The sequence below is a fragment of the Hoplias malabaricus genome, chromosome 11, assembly GCF_029633855.1.
Source record: "Hoplias malabaricus isolate fHopMal1 chromosome 11, fHopMal1.hap1, whole genome shotgun sequence".
Classification (NCBI taxonomy): Eukaryota; Metazoa; Chordata; class Actinopteri; order Characiformes; family Erythrinidae; genus Hoplias; species Hoplias malabaricus.
Window position 1 is genome coordinate 16,553,716 of NC_089810.1, and position 21,424 is coordinate 16,575,139.

Below are 21,424 nucleotides of genomic sequence, written 5' to 3' on the forward strand. Positions count from 1 at the left end.
TGAATCATATTGTAGTGCTATAACTACCCATCGTATGTGGCTCAGTCTGATTTTTTTGTGATAAAGCTTTTATGACAGAGGTGTCATAGTTATCCATTCACACATTCTACCACTCCTCTGTTCCAAAACACAGGATATTCATTTAAAGAGATTTAAAATGTGTCCAGACTGTCTTAACTGCAGCCTCAGGGGGAGCAGTACTACAGCAGTAATCCAGTTAGCTCCACATAGTGAATAAAGTGAAATGCAGTGTTCTTATCACTTTCCCATTATAAGCAACGTGATATCCATCACAAGACTAGAGTCTGCTTCTACTACACTGCATGTCCAAAAGTGTGTGTTTGTCTGCCGTTTCTTCAAAATGAAGGGTATCAGTGGAGTGTCTATTTTGTCTATGCTGGAGCCTCTACTCTTCTGCAAACTATATGTTATTGAGATATTGCAGTGAGGATTTGATGATATTTAACGACATGCCACAGGATTGTTGGTGAGGCCAGGTACTGATGCTGGATGATTTATTCTAAATCACAAACGGCCCATTTCACATAAGTTTGTGACTTTTTTTTAATGTGTTGTTACATACAGAACTTTGGTTTTAAATGTGTTTTATAAATAATGTGCTTATTTGCTTACTTGGATAATGACATTGAGAAACCAACATCTAAATACTGAATTCTAGAGCAAGTATTTTTTATGAAAACTGAGGCTGTAATAAAGGTAAATAAATGGAAACACTTAAATTTGGATTTATAAATTGTCCCTGAAGCGGACATGAATGTATAATTATGAATCAATGTATTAATTTGTAATTAATGGCTGTAATAAATGAAATGAATAAAGCTTGGTCCTTGACTTTCACACAGTACTGTTTCCACATAAAAGAAATGTCACTGCTATATTATGATTAATACCACATTTAGCAGAGAGACTATATGTGATAATGTCTGTATTAATTATGGATATACCTTTTTAAAATGTAACTCTTTACAAATGTGGAACACACATTTAAATTGCATAATCCCTTGGGAGGCTGAAGTACAGGGCCAGTGTGATGCTGCTGCCTGCCAGCTTTGTGGGAGTGTTTTATCCATATCTCAGGTATTTGTTCCAAACTCCTGATTTAACTAATTAGCTTAGCTCCTTGGTTCAAGACACAAGCTAATTAGCACACGTTGGGAACAAATACCTGCAGGGCATGTTGAAGTATGATTACTTTGATTCTCTATACATTTTAATTGCAGGTCAAACGATCGCTAAATAGGATTTAACATAGTTTAACTCAATTAAACAGGAAAAAGCAGAAGTTTTAAAATGCTAGTTCCATCACAGGGAAAGTTTAATAAGAATGTTAACAAGCATATTTCCAATCACAGCCCACCTGGAATCATCAGATGGCCCTGGAATTGCTGGAGATACAGAGGTCATCTAAAGCCATTACTTTAGACATGCACAAGAGATGTGCTCTGAGAACACTCAGGAAATTGCTGCTGGAGTTCTGGGTGCAATGTCATGCCATAAAGCTGCCATTCCTATGTATATAAATATTCTACAACTGGAACAAATGCAAGAACAAACCCCCAAAAGTATTGATAAAAGTTACATGGTATAGTAACAGGCCACAGGAGCTGGCTCCTCTCAAGGCTTGTTAAATATGAAATAACCTCCGCTTCAAACTCACCATTCCCTAAAAAAAACTCTGCTTATGAATGTTTCACTAGCAGGAGATTTTGTGCTCAGACTAAGAGTGGAAGTTTATCATTGCTGGTTGCTAGAGCTTAGGCCTCATTACACTCTCACTGGAGGACTTTAGGGCAATGTAAGTCACCGTTGGAACACTAAACATTGATGCTTATCCACTTTAACATACATAAAAACTGAAAATAAGAGCCAACCTTAAGCATTTGTTTCCCTGGTAACAGGTTACTAAAACTGAACTATATAGCACTCATAAAAATATCTTTATGACCGTTTTCATGACAGAATGTATCCAGTAACATAAGAGTGTCAGGTTACCATTACCTTGATAGATGGCTTGATGATTAATCTAATGTTATCATTATGATGCCATGACACAATCACACGATATACACTGCTTATCATAAACTGTAATGCAAGAAAAAGGGAGAGTATCTTTTATTTCAGAATAAAGGCTATTCTTAGGGTACGCTATCATGACAGTGATAAGCTTATGGATGATTACCTGCCAAGATCCTCCAAGAACTAAAATATTCCAGTTGCATTAATATGAATGTTTTTATGAGTTTACTGAAACAGCTGATGTTTTGATAATGTGAAAGCTTATAGTGCAATTAATTCAAGACCTTTATTGACATGAAGTAATTAACATCGTATAAGAAACATTCATTCTTTGTTGAGTAGTAATTATAACCCTACTCTCTCACATCTTCCAGCAGAGACATTTCAGCACAGAGGCCTATTTTAAATGTCAGAAATGTGTTGTCTGTTCAGGCCATTTCAAAATGGAATATTTGATTGTCTGAACTGGATTTGCGGCCATGAACATCATCTGATGGTCTGAGCTGATTTTTTTTTCTGATACTGTTCTGAAGAGATGGCTGGGTTATGGACAGGGCCACTGAAGCGCTGTTAAAAGAAACTGCAGTGTCCTATGGGTAACATCAGGCTTCTCAGCAGGACTTTGTACAAAGGCAGAAGAGATTCTGACTGCATCACAGGGAGCATGCTGCCAGTCACACTCCCTCGCACTGACACAGTAAGCACAAACTCAACTCTGCATGACTGGCATTGTCTTGATCTTAATCACTGCACCGTACAGACATATCCCTTGTGCCATTTTTAAACTGTGGCTTATATAATGAATTAGAAAAGTGTAAAGTTAGGGTGTTTTTGAAAGTTTTCTGTTTTTTTTTCCATCCAAACTATCATTTTGTGTTATGTTAAGTCAGTAAAAAAATCAACCAGTAATTTTCATTCCTTTTTCACAGTAAAATCAGCAGCAATACCTAGTGGCCTGAATACTGCAGTGATTCTGTACTAAACCTATTTTAACAAGGCCACTTCCATGTGGGGGGCCAGCTCTGTAGAGCATAAAACAATTCATTAAAGGCCTACAAAGCAATTTAATTCTACATCTCATTTGATTTGCAATTTATAGGATCAAAAAAAGAACTTAATGTAATTTTGAAACTTTTTGGTGGTTCCTTAGCTGAGGCATTATATATATATGTATATATATATATATATATATATATATATATATATAATTTTTTTTTATTTAATTACCAAGCTCTCATAAACCTCTTGGTTTTACTGAAATTACAGTTTCCTATGATTTTTTTCTAAGACTTTAATGACTAAAGAAGGCCTTTCTGGACAAAAAATGGAAAGTTCTTTTCCTTAGTGTATGAGCATCTTTCAGAATGCTGAATTTAATGTACCTTTGCGTGTGGCTGCTGGAAGGTGACTCTGGAGTTGTTGACGAGGGGTGAGTATCTCATCAGGTGAGTGGGCGTGGCTGGGAGTCTGTGTAAATTGACTGTCTGGCTGTGGAGGACGGATGAAAAGCAGATATGGACTGTGTCCTTCAGTGCCTTCAGCTGTGACTCCTAAATTGAGTTAAAACAGAAAAGTACAGGTGAGAAACACGGGCTGTCAAATAGAACAAACATTCTCTCCTAATTTCCTCTTTGGAATTAACTTTAGACCTTGTTTCATTAATTATTTCACCTGTCCTTTCCTTTCAGAGCGAAGAAATCTATGATGTGAAAAGATAATAGAGTTCTATCCTCTGAGCTGAACATTGTAGTGAGTTGAAAGACTGGGGAGGACATCTGAGGACAGACTGACCCTGAAGATGGACTGCTATAGTTAAAAGAGTTATAATCTTATCAGGTCCTTTCTCACCTTGTCCAGCGCTGCTTTCTCCAGTTCCTCTTTGGCAACTCTCAGCTTGTTCTCCAAATCCATCAGCTGCTGACCCTTAACACAAAATAGATCATGTTATTCATGTCTCTAATCAACATGATCAAAATGTTACATGGACAAGGCCAACCTTATCTTCTTTTAAGTCTCTATCTCAGAAAGGTTTGTTTTGATACAGCAGTATCTTACATGGATGATTAGCAGACACTCCAGTCCAGACTGATCTTGAATTCTCCATTATGTTACAGTTTTTGATGAATGTAGGATTAAGAACCTTGCCCAAGGACTCTCACTGGTGTACACTTGTGTGCTTGCCCAAGCATGGAATTGAACCACATTCTGCTGTAGTGGTACCCACTATACCGTACCATGCCATGTGCTGCTGGCATTTTTCCAAATATGCTAGCCTGAACATCATTGTACAGGCTTCAATTATTCATTCTCAGATTATTATTACATACCTACCAGCAGCAAATTAGAAGTTAAAGAGGAAATCTTTAAAATATTTGTTTAGTGATGTTTTCATATTCAGTTTAGATGGTTTACTGAATGTATAGCCATGTTCTTATTTCACATTTTCCAAGTCTAAAGAGTTGACAAATTATAAAGCTGTATTCATTCATTGATTCATTGTCTGTAACCGCTTATCCAGTCCATGGTTGCGGTGCTACCCGAGCCTGCCCGTAATCATTGGCCACAAGGCAGAACACACTCTGAAGTGGTCGACTGTGCTTTGCAGGGCGAAATTACAAAGCTTCCAAAAACTGAATAAATAAAGACATTTTAGCACAATGAACATGTGTCAATAAAGTATGTCTATAATTCAGGATGTATTTTGGTCCATTTCTTTTCCTATTTTTGGTCTATAGATTTTATAGAGATGCTCAGGACAAGGAATTAACATTGAGAATTATTATTCACACACATTGCTACAAATCAGAATTAATTTGGATGACACTTGCTGGTCACCCACTGAAAAAGAATGTCTTGCATTTCTCTTCTCATTAGCACACAGTCCAAACGCTGAAAGGTCACAAAGGGGCCACAGAAAACTTGGATGCTTAAATCAGCAACAAATTTAAGTGCCCTTATTAGGTTTAATTTATTGTCAAGGATACAGGGACTGGATGCATTTTAAAAAGACATTGTTGTTGTCAAAAAAAAAAAAAAAAAAGAAAGAAAATCATGCTAACCATTACTAGAGTAACTGCTCAAACATTTCTCTGAAGATTAAAAAGCTATTCAGCCACAAGAACATTAGTGAGGCTAGGTAGTGATGTTGGATGATTAGTTCTGGACCACAAACATCACACCCAGACATCCCAAAGATATTGGATTTTGCTCCATCAGACCAGAGAATAGTTTCAGTGCTCCAAAACCCAGTGTGGGGTGGCTTTATACCCCTCTATCACACACTTAGCTTTGGTATTGTGATATTAGGCTCATGTGTGGCTGTGCCAGAGTGACCAAATCTGTTTGGCAAAGTTTTCTATGGTTTATTCAAATTGTGTGGGTACAGTGGAAACATCTTAGTAGCTGAATACAGAAGTAAAAAGTAAAGAAAAACTGTTTTGTTCAAATGATGCAGAAAAATAAAAATAAAAATAAAAAATATATAAATAATTGGGGCCTTTAAAGCTGTGAATAAATATATATTTCTATTCTGTTTTCAGATCTAAGCTTGTATGTTTTCCTGTTACATATCTGTGTGCTAAGTTTAAGCTTGGTTCAGCTTCAATTTTGCACAGTTGTAAGACGGGTTCCTTAGCTGCAGTCAACATGCTCTCTCAGGGAAAATACAGACTAACTACAAGCCAAGAAATAAACAACCAAACTATTTTGTTCTGGTTCTGCAAACACCAAATAATAAATGACCGCCACATGATTTCACACACATGGGGAAAGAAATTCTAATAATTGTACATAATTACATTCACCATCAATTGTCTCTCATTTCCACTTATCATAAAGGCATCCAAATGTAGTTCTTCAAATACAGAGTGTGGCTCTGCATACTTTCTTAGCCCACTGTTACCCTATTTTCAATGGTCAGAAACCCCACAGCAAAAGTAGTTTGGATCATGGATCATATTCAGTGCTGCAGTGATACCGAGGTGGTTGTGGAATTTTTTGTGTGTGTTGTGTTGGTACCAGTGAATCAGACACAGCAGTCCAGGTTTTAGGGCGGAAGAGAGGAGCAAAGGTGAAGCCAGAAAACATGAATATCCTAAAATGCACCCTCCTACAATGCACTACAGATTTTTGCACCAATGGCCAAGCTCTGACTTACCTTTTCACTTCCTGAGTCAATATTTACTTCCTGTCTGTATTAGGCTTGCCTTCAGGGATATTTTTCCAAACTTCTAAAGTTCCGTCTTAAAAGTTGTTTGCTTCTCATTGTCTATGTCACAAACTCAATTTACAATTAACGATCATGTACTTTTTTTAATACAGGAAATCAAACAAATAAAAGGCTTTTGTCTGCACAGCACTGTACACTTGCTAGAATAGGTTTTTATAGATATGCTTTGTCATATGTAATGTGTCATGAAATATTCATGTAGATGTTAAAATGTTGTGGTTATTTTTGGACAGATGAACAAACTGAAGAACTGAGTGATTACCACAGTCCACCAGGCTCCAGATTTAGAAAAATAACCTTCTTGAAATCAGTGCAAATATCTCTTTTGAACTACTTAATTACAATCAGCACCCACATTTCTGTAAAATGAAATTTCAGTGGGGACTGATGGGTATCAAATCTAAAACAGACTCTGTCTTAAATTTAAAATCCCACAAATGTAACACACTTACAGAATCAGTAAGCAATGTCCTACAGATCAGCCATTATACTAAGATCTAGTGGCCTGGATATGTCTGAGATTTCACACTGAAGTTATTTTAAGAAAAGACCTCACCCATGTTGCAGACCCAGTCTATGGAACATAATCTGGTTCATTCAGGAACTACACCTTCATCGAATGTAAGCTGTACTTTATAGAAAAACACTATTAAATATAAATAAACAATCACTTTCATAAATATTTTCTGACACTTACTCATGGTAAAAATGACTTATAGCTCCTTTAAGTCCTCTCACCACCTAAACATAGAGCATTTTTCAGGGAGCCGCCACTGTTTCACCCCTGCATAATTACGCTAATCTCCATTCAAGCGGCTCACACATAATCAGCTTATATCCAGGAGTATTATGACAAATGACCATGGTGTGGCATTCTGACCCTAATAGTGGATTCACAGAGTCGCAGGATCAGAGGGGAACAGATAATAGAAAATCCAACACACCCTAGAAGACCCCTTAGAATAATCATATTAAATATGTCCTGTGTTGGTCACTGGGATAGTAATGCCCTGCCGTGCTCTAGTCTTTGGCTGTATTTCTTTCGTTTTCCACCCTTATTCTTTGGGTCAATTGTCCTTGCTGCTCCCATGCCCTGCCCTTGTCATGTCTTGAATCTGGGAGTGGTCCGTTGCCATGATTCTCAGTTGTCCCCAAGTGTGTTCACCCTATCAGTGAATATATGCCACTTGACTTGTGCATGGCTTGGTATTGTGTTCTTGTTTGTGTGCTGAGTTCAGTTCTTGTTTTTGACATTTGTTCTTAATATTAGCCTTGTCCTATGCCTTCTTGTTTTGATTTGTTTTATGATTTGTTAGTCTTGTTTTATTTATTTTTTTATTATGGTTTTTGTCAACGCTGTAAAGCCCTTAATAAAACAAACACTTGCACTTGTATTTTGCCTCCAAATCTCCAGTGCTACAGGAGCTGAGTGGCATTAGTAAAATCAGTACTCAGTATTGCACAAGCTGTTGTTGTTCAGACCTGGCTGGCCCGGATGCTAACATACTGATACAACTATGCTCTACAGTGTGTGTGATTGAGTGTAAGAGCTTTGATTAAAAGCTCTGCACTGGGAAAGAGACTGGCTGAGCTACTGGCCAGGCAAGAGCAAAATTTTTTTTTTAAAACCTGTTCACGCCCCACTCTCCAGCCAAAGGAAAATCAATAGAGAAGTCATAACAAATCAAAGAAAATTCAAACATCAAAATCTTATTACACTGTCACTCTCTGTAGCATTGACTGCTAAATGTATTAACACAGTCCCATATGTGTGTGTGTGTTGTGTGTGCATGTATTCTCTCTCTCTCTCTCTCTGTCTTTCTTGGCTATGGCAATAACTTTACCAAGACCTGGGTGCCCCAGGAGGCTGCCAAAATTTGGCCTACCGCAACTTTAAATGAGCTGCAGGCATATCTGGCAAATAACTGTTTTGTAATACACATTACAACAGTCTGATGAGAGCAAGGTTGAACATATTTCAGAAGGACTGTTTGGTGCAAAAAACAACATGGAATATCAACAAAAGTACTCCATACCCAAAGTGAAGCATGGTTATGGCAGCATTATGCATTTGGGATATTTTTCATCAGCTGGAACTGGGGCTGTAATCAAGGTGGAGGAAATAACAGTTCCAAATATCAGTCAATTTTGGCAAAAAATCTTCTTCCAACTGAAAATCTGTGGGAAGACCTGAAGATGTCCTTGCAATCTGACAGATTTGGAAGGAAGCGTGGGCAAAAATTGTCATGTCAAAGTGTGCCATGCTGATAAACTCCTACAACGAGCATTGAATGCTGTCAAACAATCAAAATCTGCATATTTATAAAACAAAACTATTGAACATTTTATGTTGATCTTTTCTAGGAAAAGATTTCAGTTTGTTTTACAACTGAATTGTACAGATTGCATCTTGTTCCACTTTTTTATACATCACAAAATACCTGGGAGAAGGGAGGAGGGTATACTTTTTATACCCACGGAAGTATTATACAACTACACTCACTGGTTCTATACTTTTCTTTGAATCAAGCATAGACACAGGGTCCAAAGTTCTACCATCTTCTGCTCTCTGAACACCCCCCACACCCATATGCGTACTTTTTATTAGGGAACATAATTGTACCTTATTTTATAATTGTAGATATTAAAGTTTTTTTTTTATTTCATATATTACTTTTCATTCACAGGACTTATCATGTTAATTTATTTTACACATTTCTATAATTAAATATTACAAATATTTACCTCTCCTTCTGGAGAAGAGAATGTGATGTACTTTTAGGGAACAAAACTGGACTGGACAATAATGTATTCTACTTTACTTTTTTTTCCTACAATAATAATCTTTATAATAATACATTATAAATATCACAGTTTTAGATGATTAATCTAAAACTAAAATGATTTAATGACTAGTTAAAAATAGCAAACATATTTTCCAATATAAACACATGACGTTAATCTCTTAAAAATATTGTTCTGACAGTAAAAAAAAAAAACTACTACTGTTAAATTTATTAACACCTGCGCTCATAAACATGTTCAATATCCCAAGGTTTTCCATATTGTCACAGATGCTGTGTTACAAAGTGGCTGTTCTGAAAGATGTGCATCCCTGTAAGAGACTTAATTAGTCTGGTTTGTTTGCAATCAATACAATATTACTATAATTACTGCAGAACATGAGACAGCTCTAATTGCACATTAGCAGTGTCATTTCACAGGAGCTTTGCTTTTAAAAAGCAAATCATGCCCAAAACAAACCCCTGACCCATAACCATTCATGTTCATATCTTTATCCTTTCTTCAGCTACAAATTTCACACCCACCTCACCACACCCCAATGTAATGCTTATTAATGTGTACTGTAGATCAAAGCTTTTTTTATAGTGCATTATAATATTTAGAAATATTCACATTTTTTTTATGATCCCTGATATTAAGTTATATATTCTTTTTTTTTAAAGTATGCAATTATGTGTAATTACATATAAGTAACTCTACCAGCATTTGCCATAACTTGTACATGACATGAGGTATGTACTGGCCCCAATCATATCATAAAAAAACCTTCTCCCTTTGGCTCTGTGCACCGGTGTGCAGTGAAATGTACGATGAATGTAATGTTATCTGTTAGGATCTCCTGAGATGGAGAGAAAACGCAAAGGATGCGGAAACAAACTGCAAAAAAAAAAAAAAGAAACTTGCTCTTCAAACAAGTTTGGCACTTCCAAATGTGTCAAACTTACAGACATATTTGCCACAGTAGGGCCTGATGACAGCCATGGGAGCTGATGACAATGGTGGTGGTGACGGCAGAACTGCCAGTGGCACTCACTGTGAACAGGAACATGTAGTAGAACCTGCGGTACGCTGGACTGCTTTCAGAACACTATGTAATGAGTAGGTTAAAAAAACCCAGCCCTTTGGTAAATCTGATAAAATGATAAAACATCTATAAAATAATTTTGGCTAATGTTCTATGGCCAAGTTAGTTTGTATTGTAAATGCTGGTGAAATAAGCTAATAATGTCCTTAACACTAGCGGCTATTTATAAGACATTGTGTGGAGTGTACATTTTTTGTAGTGTTAATAAATGACAATTTTGGCCATATTTAAGGTGTCCACTCTCACTGATTCCCGTTAACTCATTGCATGGCTTAAGGTTTTAAAGAGTTGCATTGTTGGTATATACATTCAAAAGACTGAAAAGACAGAAAAGGTTATCGATTGCGGGGGGCCCATCTGGTCCAAAATGCCTGGGGTGATTTTTTGTCCCAGCCTGCCCCTGCTTATAAGATATTATATATGCCATATTATAGTTAATAGACATACTTCTCAGAGGACATTTTTGAAGTGCTAATAAAAGCGATTACTTATATCATATTATAAGCAATTATAAAAGAAATTACTTATATCACTGAGCCTCTAAGTCTTTATTCTCTCTAAAACGTATATTTGCTGTCCTCTGCAGAGTGAATGGGAGATTATTTGTGACGATTTTGTCACAGAAAAATGTGTGGTTTGAGATCTACTGTGAGAAAGAAAGGGACTAATACCATAATTATACTACATGATTATTCGGGATAGGAGCGTTTTGTGCTGGAAACTCTGCAGATATTTGGTAAGCAGAGCACAAACTGCTTACTGTTTGCTGAGCTGGTTCTCATGAGGCCAATCTTCACAGCTGGAAAATTGTACTCACGCCACAAAATATAAAGCAATTTACTTTTTTCCTGAGATAATTTTGCGGATCAATGCATCCATGCTTAAAACCAGCAGGTTCCTCTACAGTTTAGGAGAGATCAGGAGGCACATTAGTACTCTTTTAATGAATATTTAATGCGAATATTATGACATGTTTGAGGGAATGCTTATGAATATGTACCATGTTTTCATGGGCTGAGATTCTGGGGCTTGATCATCCTAAGCTAATGACAATGGCAGTGTGTGTTCTGAAAATAAATGCCTCTTGAAAAGTAAAGCAATTTATAATACATTCATTTATTCCCTAAATGTAATATAAAATCTTATTATATTGATGTTACAATAATTAAATATAAACATAAAAATCATATAATTCTAAGAGAATATTCATTCAATATCTGTAACCGCTTATCCAATTCAGGGTCGCCTTAGGTGGGTCCAGAGCCCACCTGGAATCATTGGGCACAAGGCAGGGAATACACCCTGGAGGGGGCGCCAGTCCTTCAAAGGGCAACACACACACACATTTTGGAGTCACCCGGAGGAAACCCACGCGGACACAGGGAGAACACACCAACTCCTCACAGACAGTCACCCGGAGTGGGAATCAAATCCACAACCTCCAGGTCCCTGGAGCTGTGTGACTGCGACACTACCTGCTGCACCACCGTGCCACCTCTAAGAGAATAATTTGTTTTTAAAAACACATATTTGTGTCCTGACATTTCACTTAAATCAAGCAATTGCAAAAACATACATACATATAGTAATTAGCTCAGATGCAAGTTTTTCAATTTTAGTGTCAATAAGTAAAGCAGAAAACAAATTTAACTGAAACATATACAGAAGCCACAACAAAAAAAGCACATGTTTTTAGGTTCTCTATCCAAGAAATAACGTTTGCTTAGCAAATATAGATATCATTTTAGGCTCATAGTGCTCAGTATTCTTCTCATATTAGAAAGGTGGACTTGTGGATATTTTTTTTTTATCTGAAGCAAGTGTGCAAATTTATCTTATCTAATAGAGACAATACCACAGATACATGGTTGTTAATAGTGTCACTTTTACTAAATATTGTATTTCTTTTAATTAATTACTTTGACGTTTTCCTTCCTTCTACAATCAAACTTATATTTAATTTCCTCATAAATATGTCCTAAAAATTACTTATTAAAAACCCATTTTGACTGTAAGTAACTTAAATGAAGGAAAGTCCCTTGCACCGTATAGTGTAATGTGGTACTCGAAGAAGAAATAAAAGAAATTTGAAAAGTGCTCTACTATGCATTCCCTCTCCACTCTTAGCCCTGAGAGCAGTGATGCTAGGCGATTTTCAGCTCCAGATTAGTCTTCCATTGCCACAGAGGACATTTTCAAACAATGCCTCTTCAAAACTGCCACAAACCCTTCGTAAAATGGCAACTGTATGCTATAATCTCTCAGTAGAACTTCTTTAATCATGAATATAAAAGGAAGAAGGGTAATCTTCCAACATCAATTTCAAATAGAGAAGTGGGAATAGATCTGCCGCCCCTCTGATAAAAATACATTAGAGCATAGAGAGCTGAAATTGGATATTGCTTTTCCAAAGACTATTATTCCTAACAAAAAGGGATGCCTCCATTGCAAAACTGTATTCGATAAGCTTTAAGTCCCATGGAATGATGCGTCTTTACATCAAATCGGTTCCCATAAAAAGAATTTGGTTACATGACCTGGGGAAAGATTTTTTTTTAGAATTTTCGATCACATACATCTTAATTGTTCAGAAAGATCTTGTTTGATTGTGCTTTTTGTAGTATAGTGGGTAACACCTCTGACAAAAATAGGTGTTCTATTCACTGCTTAGATAAGCAATCCAAGCTACGCAATAAGAGTCCTTGAGCAGGACTCCTAACACTGCATTTGCTTACATCTGTAGGATGATTAAACTGCAAGTCACTTTGTATAAGAGTGTCTGCCAAATGCCATAAATATTTTGCAGTTAATATAATTGTGAAGGGGTCAAACTGATGCATTTGATGGTGCAAATTTTATACTCATAAAATGATGCCAAAGGGCAATGAGAGGAAAAAGGAATTATCAACTGACATTTTGCCTCCTAGCAGTGCAAACAAGTGAGGAAAGGTCAACCTATGTGGCAGGAAATGCCACTGATCTTTACATGAGTCTTCACACATAAGCTGCCATACAACCTCCAATCAAAAGGTCAGGCCCTTCAGTTAGAACCCCTTCATTACACCTGATTACACACTCTGCTGTCAGCTGTTATTGTTCTGTTGATGATGGTGCTGTTGGTTGCATTGTTGTTAATGCTGTAATAATTTGGGCTGACAAAATTTACCCACTTGAAAAACAACTGAATCAATATTTCAATACAAACCCCTTTGACAGAAAGGTTGAGACATTTTGTAAAAAAGCAATAAAAATGAGAAATATATATATATAATATATATATATATATATATATATATATATATATATATATATATATATATATATATATATATATATATATATATATATATATAGAACAGACAGTATAAAGAAAATATTTCCATTGTTCACACTTACCAACTTGTGACAGTGCTTTGAAAATATAAACACTATTTTATTTGATGCCTGCAACACTCCAGAAATGTTGGGACAGGGGCAAAAAACGAGTGAAATTTTCATGGAAAATTCATGCCACACTGTTCTGAAGCAGCACTATATAATAAAAATAAATAAATACAAAAAGGAGTACAAATCATTCATCAAAAGCTCTTTGCCAGCAAGAACGTTATTCCTCATTCCACTTTATGCCAAACTTCATGAGAGAATTGTAAAATAGTTCAAACATAATATTTTCCTGTGCAAAACAGCAAAGAATTTAGGTGTTTTATCATTTAATATACTTAGTATTGTTAAACGATTCAGGAAATCTGGGGAAATACCAGTCCATGTAGGAAAGGCTGGACACCGATGTTAAAAGATTGTGACCTTCAGGTCCTCAGATGGCACTGCATAAGATGCCATGAAGCCACAGTAATAAATATTTTATTACCACATTGCCTTGTGACTACTTCACAAAACTCTCACCTCTTAACAGAGTTCACCACTTCATCATGAAATGCAACTTAAAATGCTATTATGCAAGGATAAGCCATCAATTCTGGTGGAACCACTAACAAGTCCTCTGGGCCCAAGCTCATCTATTGTCAGAGGAAGCCATATTTCAGCTTGTTTTCATGAAAAATGAATGTTGTGTTTTCTGTGCTAATGATGAAAAGAACCAACCAGACACTTATCAGTAAGAGGCGCCAAAGCCAATATTTCTCATGGTATGGTGGGTCCATTGGTGACCATAGCACGGGTCACTCGCATATGTGGGGAGTTTTTTTTTTAGAGAGACATATGCTGCTGTCAATATTGCATCTTATCCTGGGGAGTATTTGCTCTTTTTTTTCAGTAGGACAATGACAGGGCTCATTCTCTATGTACTAGAAAAAACATGGCTTCATAGATATAGAGTGTGTGTGCTTGACTGGCCTGCAGTTCAGATCTGTCTACAGTGATGCATCATGTAGTAGACAATCAGGCAAGAGTGACTATGGACTCGTGAGCAGCTGAAGTCTAGTATCAAGCCAGAAAGGGCAAAAAAACTCAGTTCCCATATGGTGTAATTAAGAGGAAAAGTGATGTAACACAGTGTTAATCATGCCTCTGTCCCAATTTTAGGCATACATTTCTAAATGTGTTTATATACAGTCAAGCTGTTCAGTAAAAACACAGGCATTCTTTCCTTTCTGCTTGTAGTAGGTTAATAAAACTTAAAAACAATAAACAAATCACAGATTCTTGTTTTTAATGCATTTTACAAAATGTTCCACCTTTCTGGAAATGGAGTTTGTAAAAGAATATGTCCTGATTGGTCTATATTAGTCAAAAACAATGTAATGTCACATCTTACCTAAACATTTTCAGGCAGATAGCTGAATTTCTCTTAAAGTAAAATTACCCTAACCCTAACCCTAACCCTATCTTCAATTCATTCTGTATATCTGGCTAAACGTAATTTACTCTCATGTTTAAATCTTAACTTATTAACACTTTATTACCTTAGTGTACTTGCGTTAACTAAGATTAACAGAACACTATATGCTCAAACATTTTTAGACACCCCTTCTAATGAGTTGAACTCATACTTTGGATGGACATATAATGTACTTTACATGTAATTCAAACATTTTGATCACAGTCAAATCTGAATATTCCATTTTTCTGGCTCATGTTATGGGGTTATAAAACCTCCTTTTACTATATGATCTGATGAATGTAAATTTTTTCTGTTCTGACAAGATCTCTATACTGACCCAAAGAAATGCAATATTGCTGATATTAATATTAATCGGTTAATGTCACAGAACTCTGATTATGATACGTTTGTAAAAAAACAAACAAACAAGCAAACAAAAAAACAAGGTTGGCATGAACATGAGAGATTTTTCTTAGCAGTGCTCATCTTCTGAGTAGATGGTGTTCAAAGATGTCTCAGTACGAAAGCTGCTGAATGAATACTGCTCTGGAGAGGAAACCATTGAAAAGCCTTAGTGCAGTGAAAGTCCTATAGCAATAACAGCCTTCCTGACTTCAATGGAACGTCTCCAGAGCCTCTCTGTTTAGTTTCCTCAACAGGAGAAAGGGAGGGTCTCTGGGGAAGGCCATTTTAAACTGCATGAAAAAAAATCCATCAGAAGCCTTGTATGTGGTAAACATCTAGACGTGCAGTGGCCCTCATTAAAGTGGCCTTCCCTCTCAAAAGCAGTGGGCTTGTTTTTGAGTCTCAATTAAACCTTGAGCTCAGGTGAAATCACCTTTCTCAAGGTGGGTCTGTAGAACCTGGGCCATTCTGCTTGTATACAATTATGACAGAGCATCTTTGTTTGGCACTTACCTTGAAAATTAAATCCTTCTTGCCATACCTCAGCTCTTTCAGTTGGGCCTGGATTTTTTTGGACTGCAAAATGGAGATAAGGAGGAAAGGGAGTTTATTCAAACAGTAAAATTGGTTTTAGATCATGTAGCACGGATTTTTCATCTGTAGCGGATAAATTCTTTTTGAGCACTTGCTGGGCAAAGCTCCAACCCAAAAGAGAAGACCTTCACAGTGCAGGGAAGTATAAAAAATTTCCCTTCAGTGAACCGTGTGACCCACTCAATGAGGCAAATACACTCATGGTACACACATTCTTGCATAAATGTTCAGCAGTTGAATCTGGATGTGTAAACATATGCCCAACTTACCCATGGCTACTTCCCATGGTTTTATATCAACATATATATATATATGCACAGTGATTTCATTACAAATGTATACACACAGTAAAAAGCAGTCAGGGAATCTTTATTAGCAGTTTATACAAGTAATAGTGTATGATGTTTTAAAAAGTAAATAATTTTGTATTAACATTAATGAAATCGAAGCTGAAGTGATGGATATTTGCTTCGTTTGTAATACTGTTATTAGGAAACATTTTAAAGTAATGGAATTTAGTGATTTTACCTGATTCCACAATTATAATTAAAACACATAACGATTATTTACAGAATTAAACCTTACATGAGGTTTAATAACAATTATTTACAGAATTAAATTTTGCTTTATAAGCTTTATACAGATCTGTTAAATATATCTATGATATATTTTTTTCCTCCCAGATATGAGTGTACCTTCTAGGATACATCAATTGCGCTTGTTGAGAGACCTGCTATTGGGTTGCTGTTTGGTGGCTGGAAAAAATTGGGGCTGTATTAAGGTATGATTCCAATAACAACAAAATGACCTGGGCTCTGGCTGGGCTCTGCTTTTCTTCTTTAAAACCTATTTTAGGCCTCCTGGGGATTATACTGTATAACAACACCTAGCTACAAATAACCTCTGAACTTGGTAAAGCTCCATTTCAGAGCAGCCTTTACTGTCAAGCTGAGCTGCAGGAGGAAGGAAATTTTTTGTGGCAGTGTGTGTATGTGTGTGTGTTTGTCTGCGTGTGATATTCCTGAATGAGACATACCTCTTCTGCATGAATGTCACAGAGTTTGTTCCCAGATAGAAGCTTGTTCTTCAAGCTTTTGTTCTGCAAAGAAATAAAAGTCAGAGCTTAACATTAGTCCTGAATGTAGACACTGCATAATAGTTTCCATCAGTTTAAGAAAACATTAGTGTTTAGTCAAATGTCATATGATTAGAGGTATTGTGGTGGTAGCACAGATTTTTTTTTTTTTTGGCTAAATCCCACAAGCGATATTGCTTTTCTTTTTTACACATCTCCACCATTTTGTTGGACTATTATATCATTCATTTATTAACATTAGGCCTTGAATCTTATTCTAAATGTAGTTATAATAAATATAGTTAATTAACAAACAAACAATGTATATAATATAGAAAAGGAATGTTTTTTGACCAAAGGCAAATGATGTTTTTTTTTTTTAAGTGATGCAGTACTGTGAGAGGTAAGAGATAAAGAGGCAAACGAGGTAAAGAGGAAAGGTGTGAGAAAGAAAGAGTGAAAGATCGAGAGAAAGAAGGAGCAAAGGGTGGGGAATGGGGGGTGTTAGAGTTAATGAAGCAGAATAGCGCTGCAATGTGATTCAATGAGGTGGAATTGGCTGAGAATCAAGTCCATGCACTTGCATGCCCACCACCGGCAGAATATAGGCCATGAGCCGGGCCTTGTTGGAGCAATGGCAGCTGTCATTAAAAGTGACATGTGGCTGCCTTGCTACAGGCCACAGTGACACTGGGATCCACCCAGGCAAATAAAGTATTGCACTGTGACTATTATTCAGCCAGAGGAGAGAAGGGAAAAAAGAGAACAATGAAGAACTGGAGCCAGGAAATGGCACAATTTCTGAAACGGGATGGACAATATTTCACATACCCAGCATGATTCAAGCTTGATTGATACCGTTGAATCTTTCTTATATTGGCCTAGTGCCCTCAATTTATCTGCATGCCAAAGAAATGGATACTATCTATGTATCAAACCATTTACAATCGTTAGATCATGGGTTCTCTTACTGGGCCTGAGTGACTAGGTTATGATTAACAGAGCGGGCATTTACAGTTTAATGTTTAATTAAAATGACTTACTCTACACCTTATTAGGGATAGATTACACCAGAATATACTGCTGGACATTTCATAAATCTCTTGTCAGAATAAAAAGCAATATATTTTTTATTTCACTTTACAGCCCAAGACAAACTACCCATAAAGAACGGCCAGTGATGGCTTGAGATAATTGTCATACTTAAAGACAGTGATTTACATGAGAGCATAAATTAATTTCCTCATTACAAATCCCTCCTCAAAAGACATATGCTATATTTAAAAAACCCTTTGACAATAAAAAAAAAATGTTTGCTTCAAGGTGATAAATGCATCACTCTTTTTGTTTCTCTAGATAAAAGCGTTTGCTGTGTTCATAATAATAAATACAGTACTGTGCAAAAGTTTTAGGCACCAGAGATTATGAGATAAAAAGAGATAAAAAGCTATTTATCTGAACAGTATGTGTTTATTTGCTAAAAATCAAACAAACAAACAAAGAAATAACTCCCAACATTAGAATAAAACCAAATAACATTATTCCAGTAAGTGTGATATTCTGTGTGTGAATGTGTTGGTTTAACTTTTTCCAAATCTCTCCGCGATGGAGTTTGAGGTTATTATCTAATATCTAGTGTTACCGGTTAATAAATAATGGTTTTATATAATGTTGATTTATTAAATTCATGCGATCAAGGAGAATCTGAACAAGACATCATTCTTCAAACTCCTTCACACCTAGTGCTTTATAAAACAATATTATCTTATATTTTTTTTTGGTTTTATATATAAATTTATACAAGCACCACACTTACTGAGAAGGCATTAGTTTAAATATATATACTTATGCACATTACTGTATTTGCAGAGAATATATTAACAATATTGCAAGAATAAAATCAAAGAAAAATTCTGAAACTAAAGTCGGAATAATTCTGAAAATATGCCTGAATATTTTGAGAAACACTGGATTATGAGATTTATATAAATATTTCAATAACTATTAGACTCCCCATCTGTGCACCAGTTAAGAGTGTGTTGTGAAAGAAGCAGTTAGTGAAGAGCCATTGAACAGACGTTATTTGTTTTACGCTTCCATCCATATGACGTGACGACTAAAACCCATCAATGCAACCATAGACTGCAATGCTATATGGCTTTAGTTTATTATACGAGTCTATAACGTGTCTGGACCTCGGCTGCTTTACTGATGCCGGGCACCCAGTGTTCTGCTCATTCTGGGTCAATAATTTTCATGATCATTCTTATTACTGCCTGGGAAACTTTATGTCCTCTTTTAAATAAATGTAGTTTCTTGCCCAACCATTTCAGAATTCAAATACTAATAACTCTGGTTCTGATGTGGTAGAGGACTGAGTGTTCTTTATTTGTGAAACTCAAAGGACAGTATAGCTTAACCAAATCCACATAATTACTAATTGCCACTGCAAATGACTGTGTCTGCCCTATTATACTTGCGGCAAAATTATTGACTCTTGCTCTCTGAATTATTCTCACTTTATTCTCAGATTTTTTTTTTTAATGCAGTGGACCTACAACACCATTGTATAATTCATATGAATTAGCCACATCCTTCAAAATGTGTGGAATCAACATTTTTTGTAAAAAGTCTGAAGGGCTTTTCAGTCATTTACACAGTATTGGAGTGTAATATTTGCACATTATAATGCACAACAGAGTCTATGCTCTCCATGTAACTGCCTGCCTTTGGATCAGAAGGACCTGGGTTTGAACCAATGTTTGTAAAAACCTTCTTTTATATTATTTATAAAGTTCAGGTTAAATATTAAGAACAAAGAAAACTGTCAAAAAACCTCATCAGAGGTCCTTGATCCCCCTTCAAGTACAAGTCTGTTTGGTCTGTTTAAAAAATTCCATTCGGCTTGAAAGCTAGCCGGCCAAGTCGTCGAGCCTTTACTGAAGAAAAGCTTTAAAATACTATGCTCTGTAGCCTGCTGAATTATCAACTTGAAAAATCTTCTTACTATCCAAAAGAGTTACCAAACTTTCTGTACAGACCTGCTCATTGACTGCTGAGGTAATGCAATAATGGTACTTTACATGAGTGGGGAATTTTGGTTGTTTTCTTCAAGCACTCATATCTGTAATTTGAACATCATTAGACATGTCCAGCATCATCTCTTTGTAGAATGCTGATCTGTGTTTCATCTCTGAATATCACTTTCATCCAATTATCCTCACACCACGATTGCTCCTTCTTAGCCCACTTTAACCCTTTTTTCTTCTGTTAAAGTGTTTTTTTGTTATTTTTCTAAAGGTAAATCCCATTTCATTCATCCAATTTCTTATAGTTGTGCCACAAACACTGACTCCTGCTTCAGTCCATTTGATTTTTTGCATATTGTTGTGTTTTGTGTCCTGAGACTTTGATGTCTTCCTGAGTCTACAAATATATTTAACATTAATACAATTCCAATTTAGATTATACTTGAACCAAATTTTAAGCACAGCGGACTGAGTTTCCAGGAAGTGTAGCCATTAAAGAAAAAGACTTTTGTGTCATGTCTGTGATTTGTTAATTTGCTTTGTAGTAAAAAATAAAATATGATGAGAATTACTTTTGCTAGGGGCTGCATCCTCATCAAATTATATTCAAAAATACAACAAAATAATTATCTTTTTTTTCATCTCTTTCATACCTCCTGCTGAAGGTCTTTGATGATTTTGGTCTTTTTCTCCATCTCCATCTTCAGAAACTTAATCTGGAAAGAAAACAGAACATTACTGAGCACAATTGTCTGCAGTGCATTTGTTGTATTGTTTTTGTGATTTAGCCATTGCTGCCTGTCATAAATATGGATGCTCTTCCATGAGACACTCTGTTTCATTGCAATTGCAAATGCAGAGCTCTACAAGATCATGCTCTGATGGAAATGCATCAGAACACAAGCAAATGAAATTACAGCTAAGAACACTGCATGTAGAGGTCATGAGGTCATTGGCAAAAGAAAAGAGGCAGCCGTTTCTGCTCTGCTTACCTGGGGCTCCCTCTGTATCTATGCCAGAATATGCGGTTAAAAAAATTGGCAATGGAAAAGCATGTGGCAATATGTATGTATGAATGTTTGTATGAATGATGAGGCTCAGATTGAAAGCTTCCCCAAATAATCTACAGTGTGTTTTCTGAAAGGCAGAGAGGAAGCACGAGTGTTTACAGCCCTGAGGGGTGGAATGCAACACCAATCAAACACTATTGCTCCTCATTCCAAATTCACCCAACACAGCCCTGACTTTCTCAGACTTCTCCATCCTCCAGCCTCAGTGGGTGGTGTGAGAGACATGAACGCACCTAAATACTGATCCACAGCAAGCT

The 21,424-nt window shown here is 36.2% G+C and overlaps 1 protein-coding gene across 1 annotated transcript in view; it reads right to left on the reverse strand.

Moving 5' to 3' along the window:
* The window catches only part of luzp2 (leucine zipper protein 2), a 137,438-nt gene that overhangs the window by 12,529 nt on the left and 103,485 nt on the right, over positions 1-21,424 (reverse strand). Inside the window, exons 5-9 of the mRNA XM_066685156.1 lie at positions 20,751-20,813; positions 17,030-17,092; positions 15,913-15,975; positions 3,886-3,960; positions 3,420-3,587 (exon numbers count right to left, since the gene is read on the reverse strand). Of these exons, the coding sequence (XP_066541253.1) occupies positions 3,420-3,587; positions 3,886-3,960; positions 15,913-15,975; positions 17,030-17,092; positions 20,751-20,813 (432 nt within the window). The remainder of the gene's footprint in view (positions 1-3,419; positions 3,588-3,885; positions 3,961-15,912; positions 15,976-17,029; positions 17,093-20,750; positions 20,814-21,424) is intronic.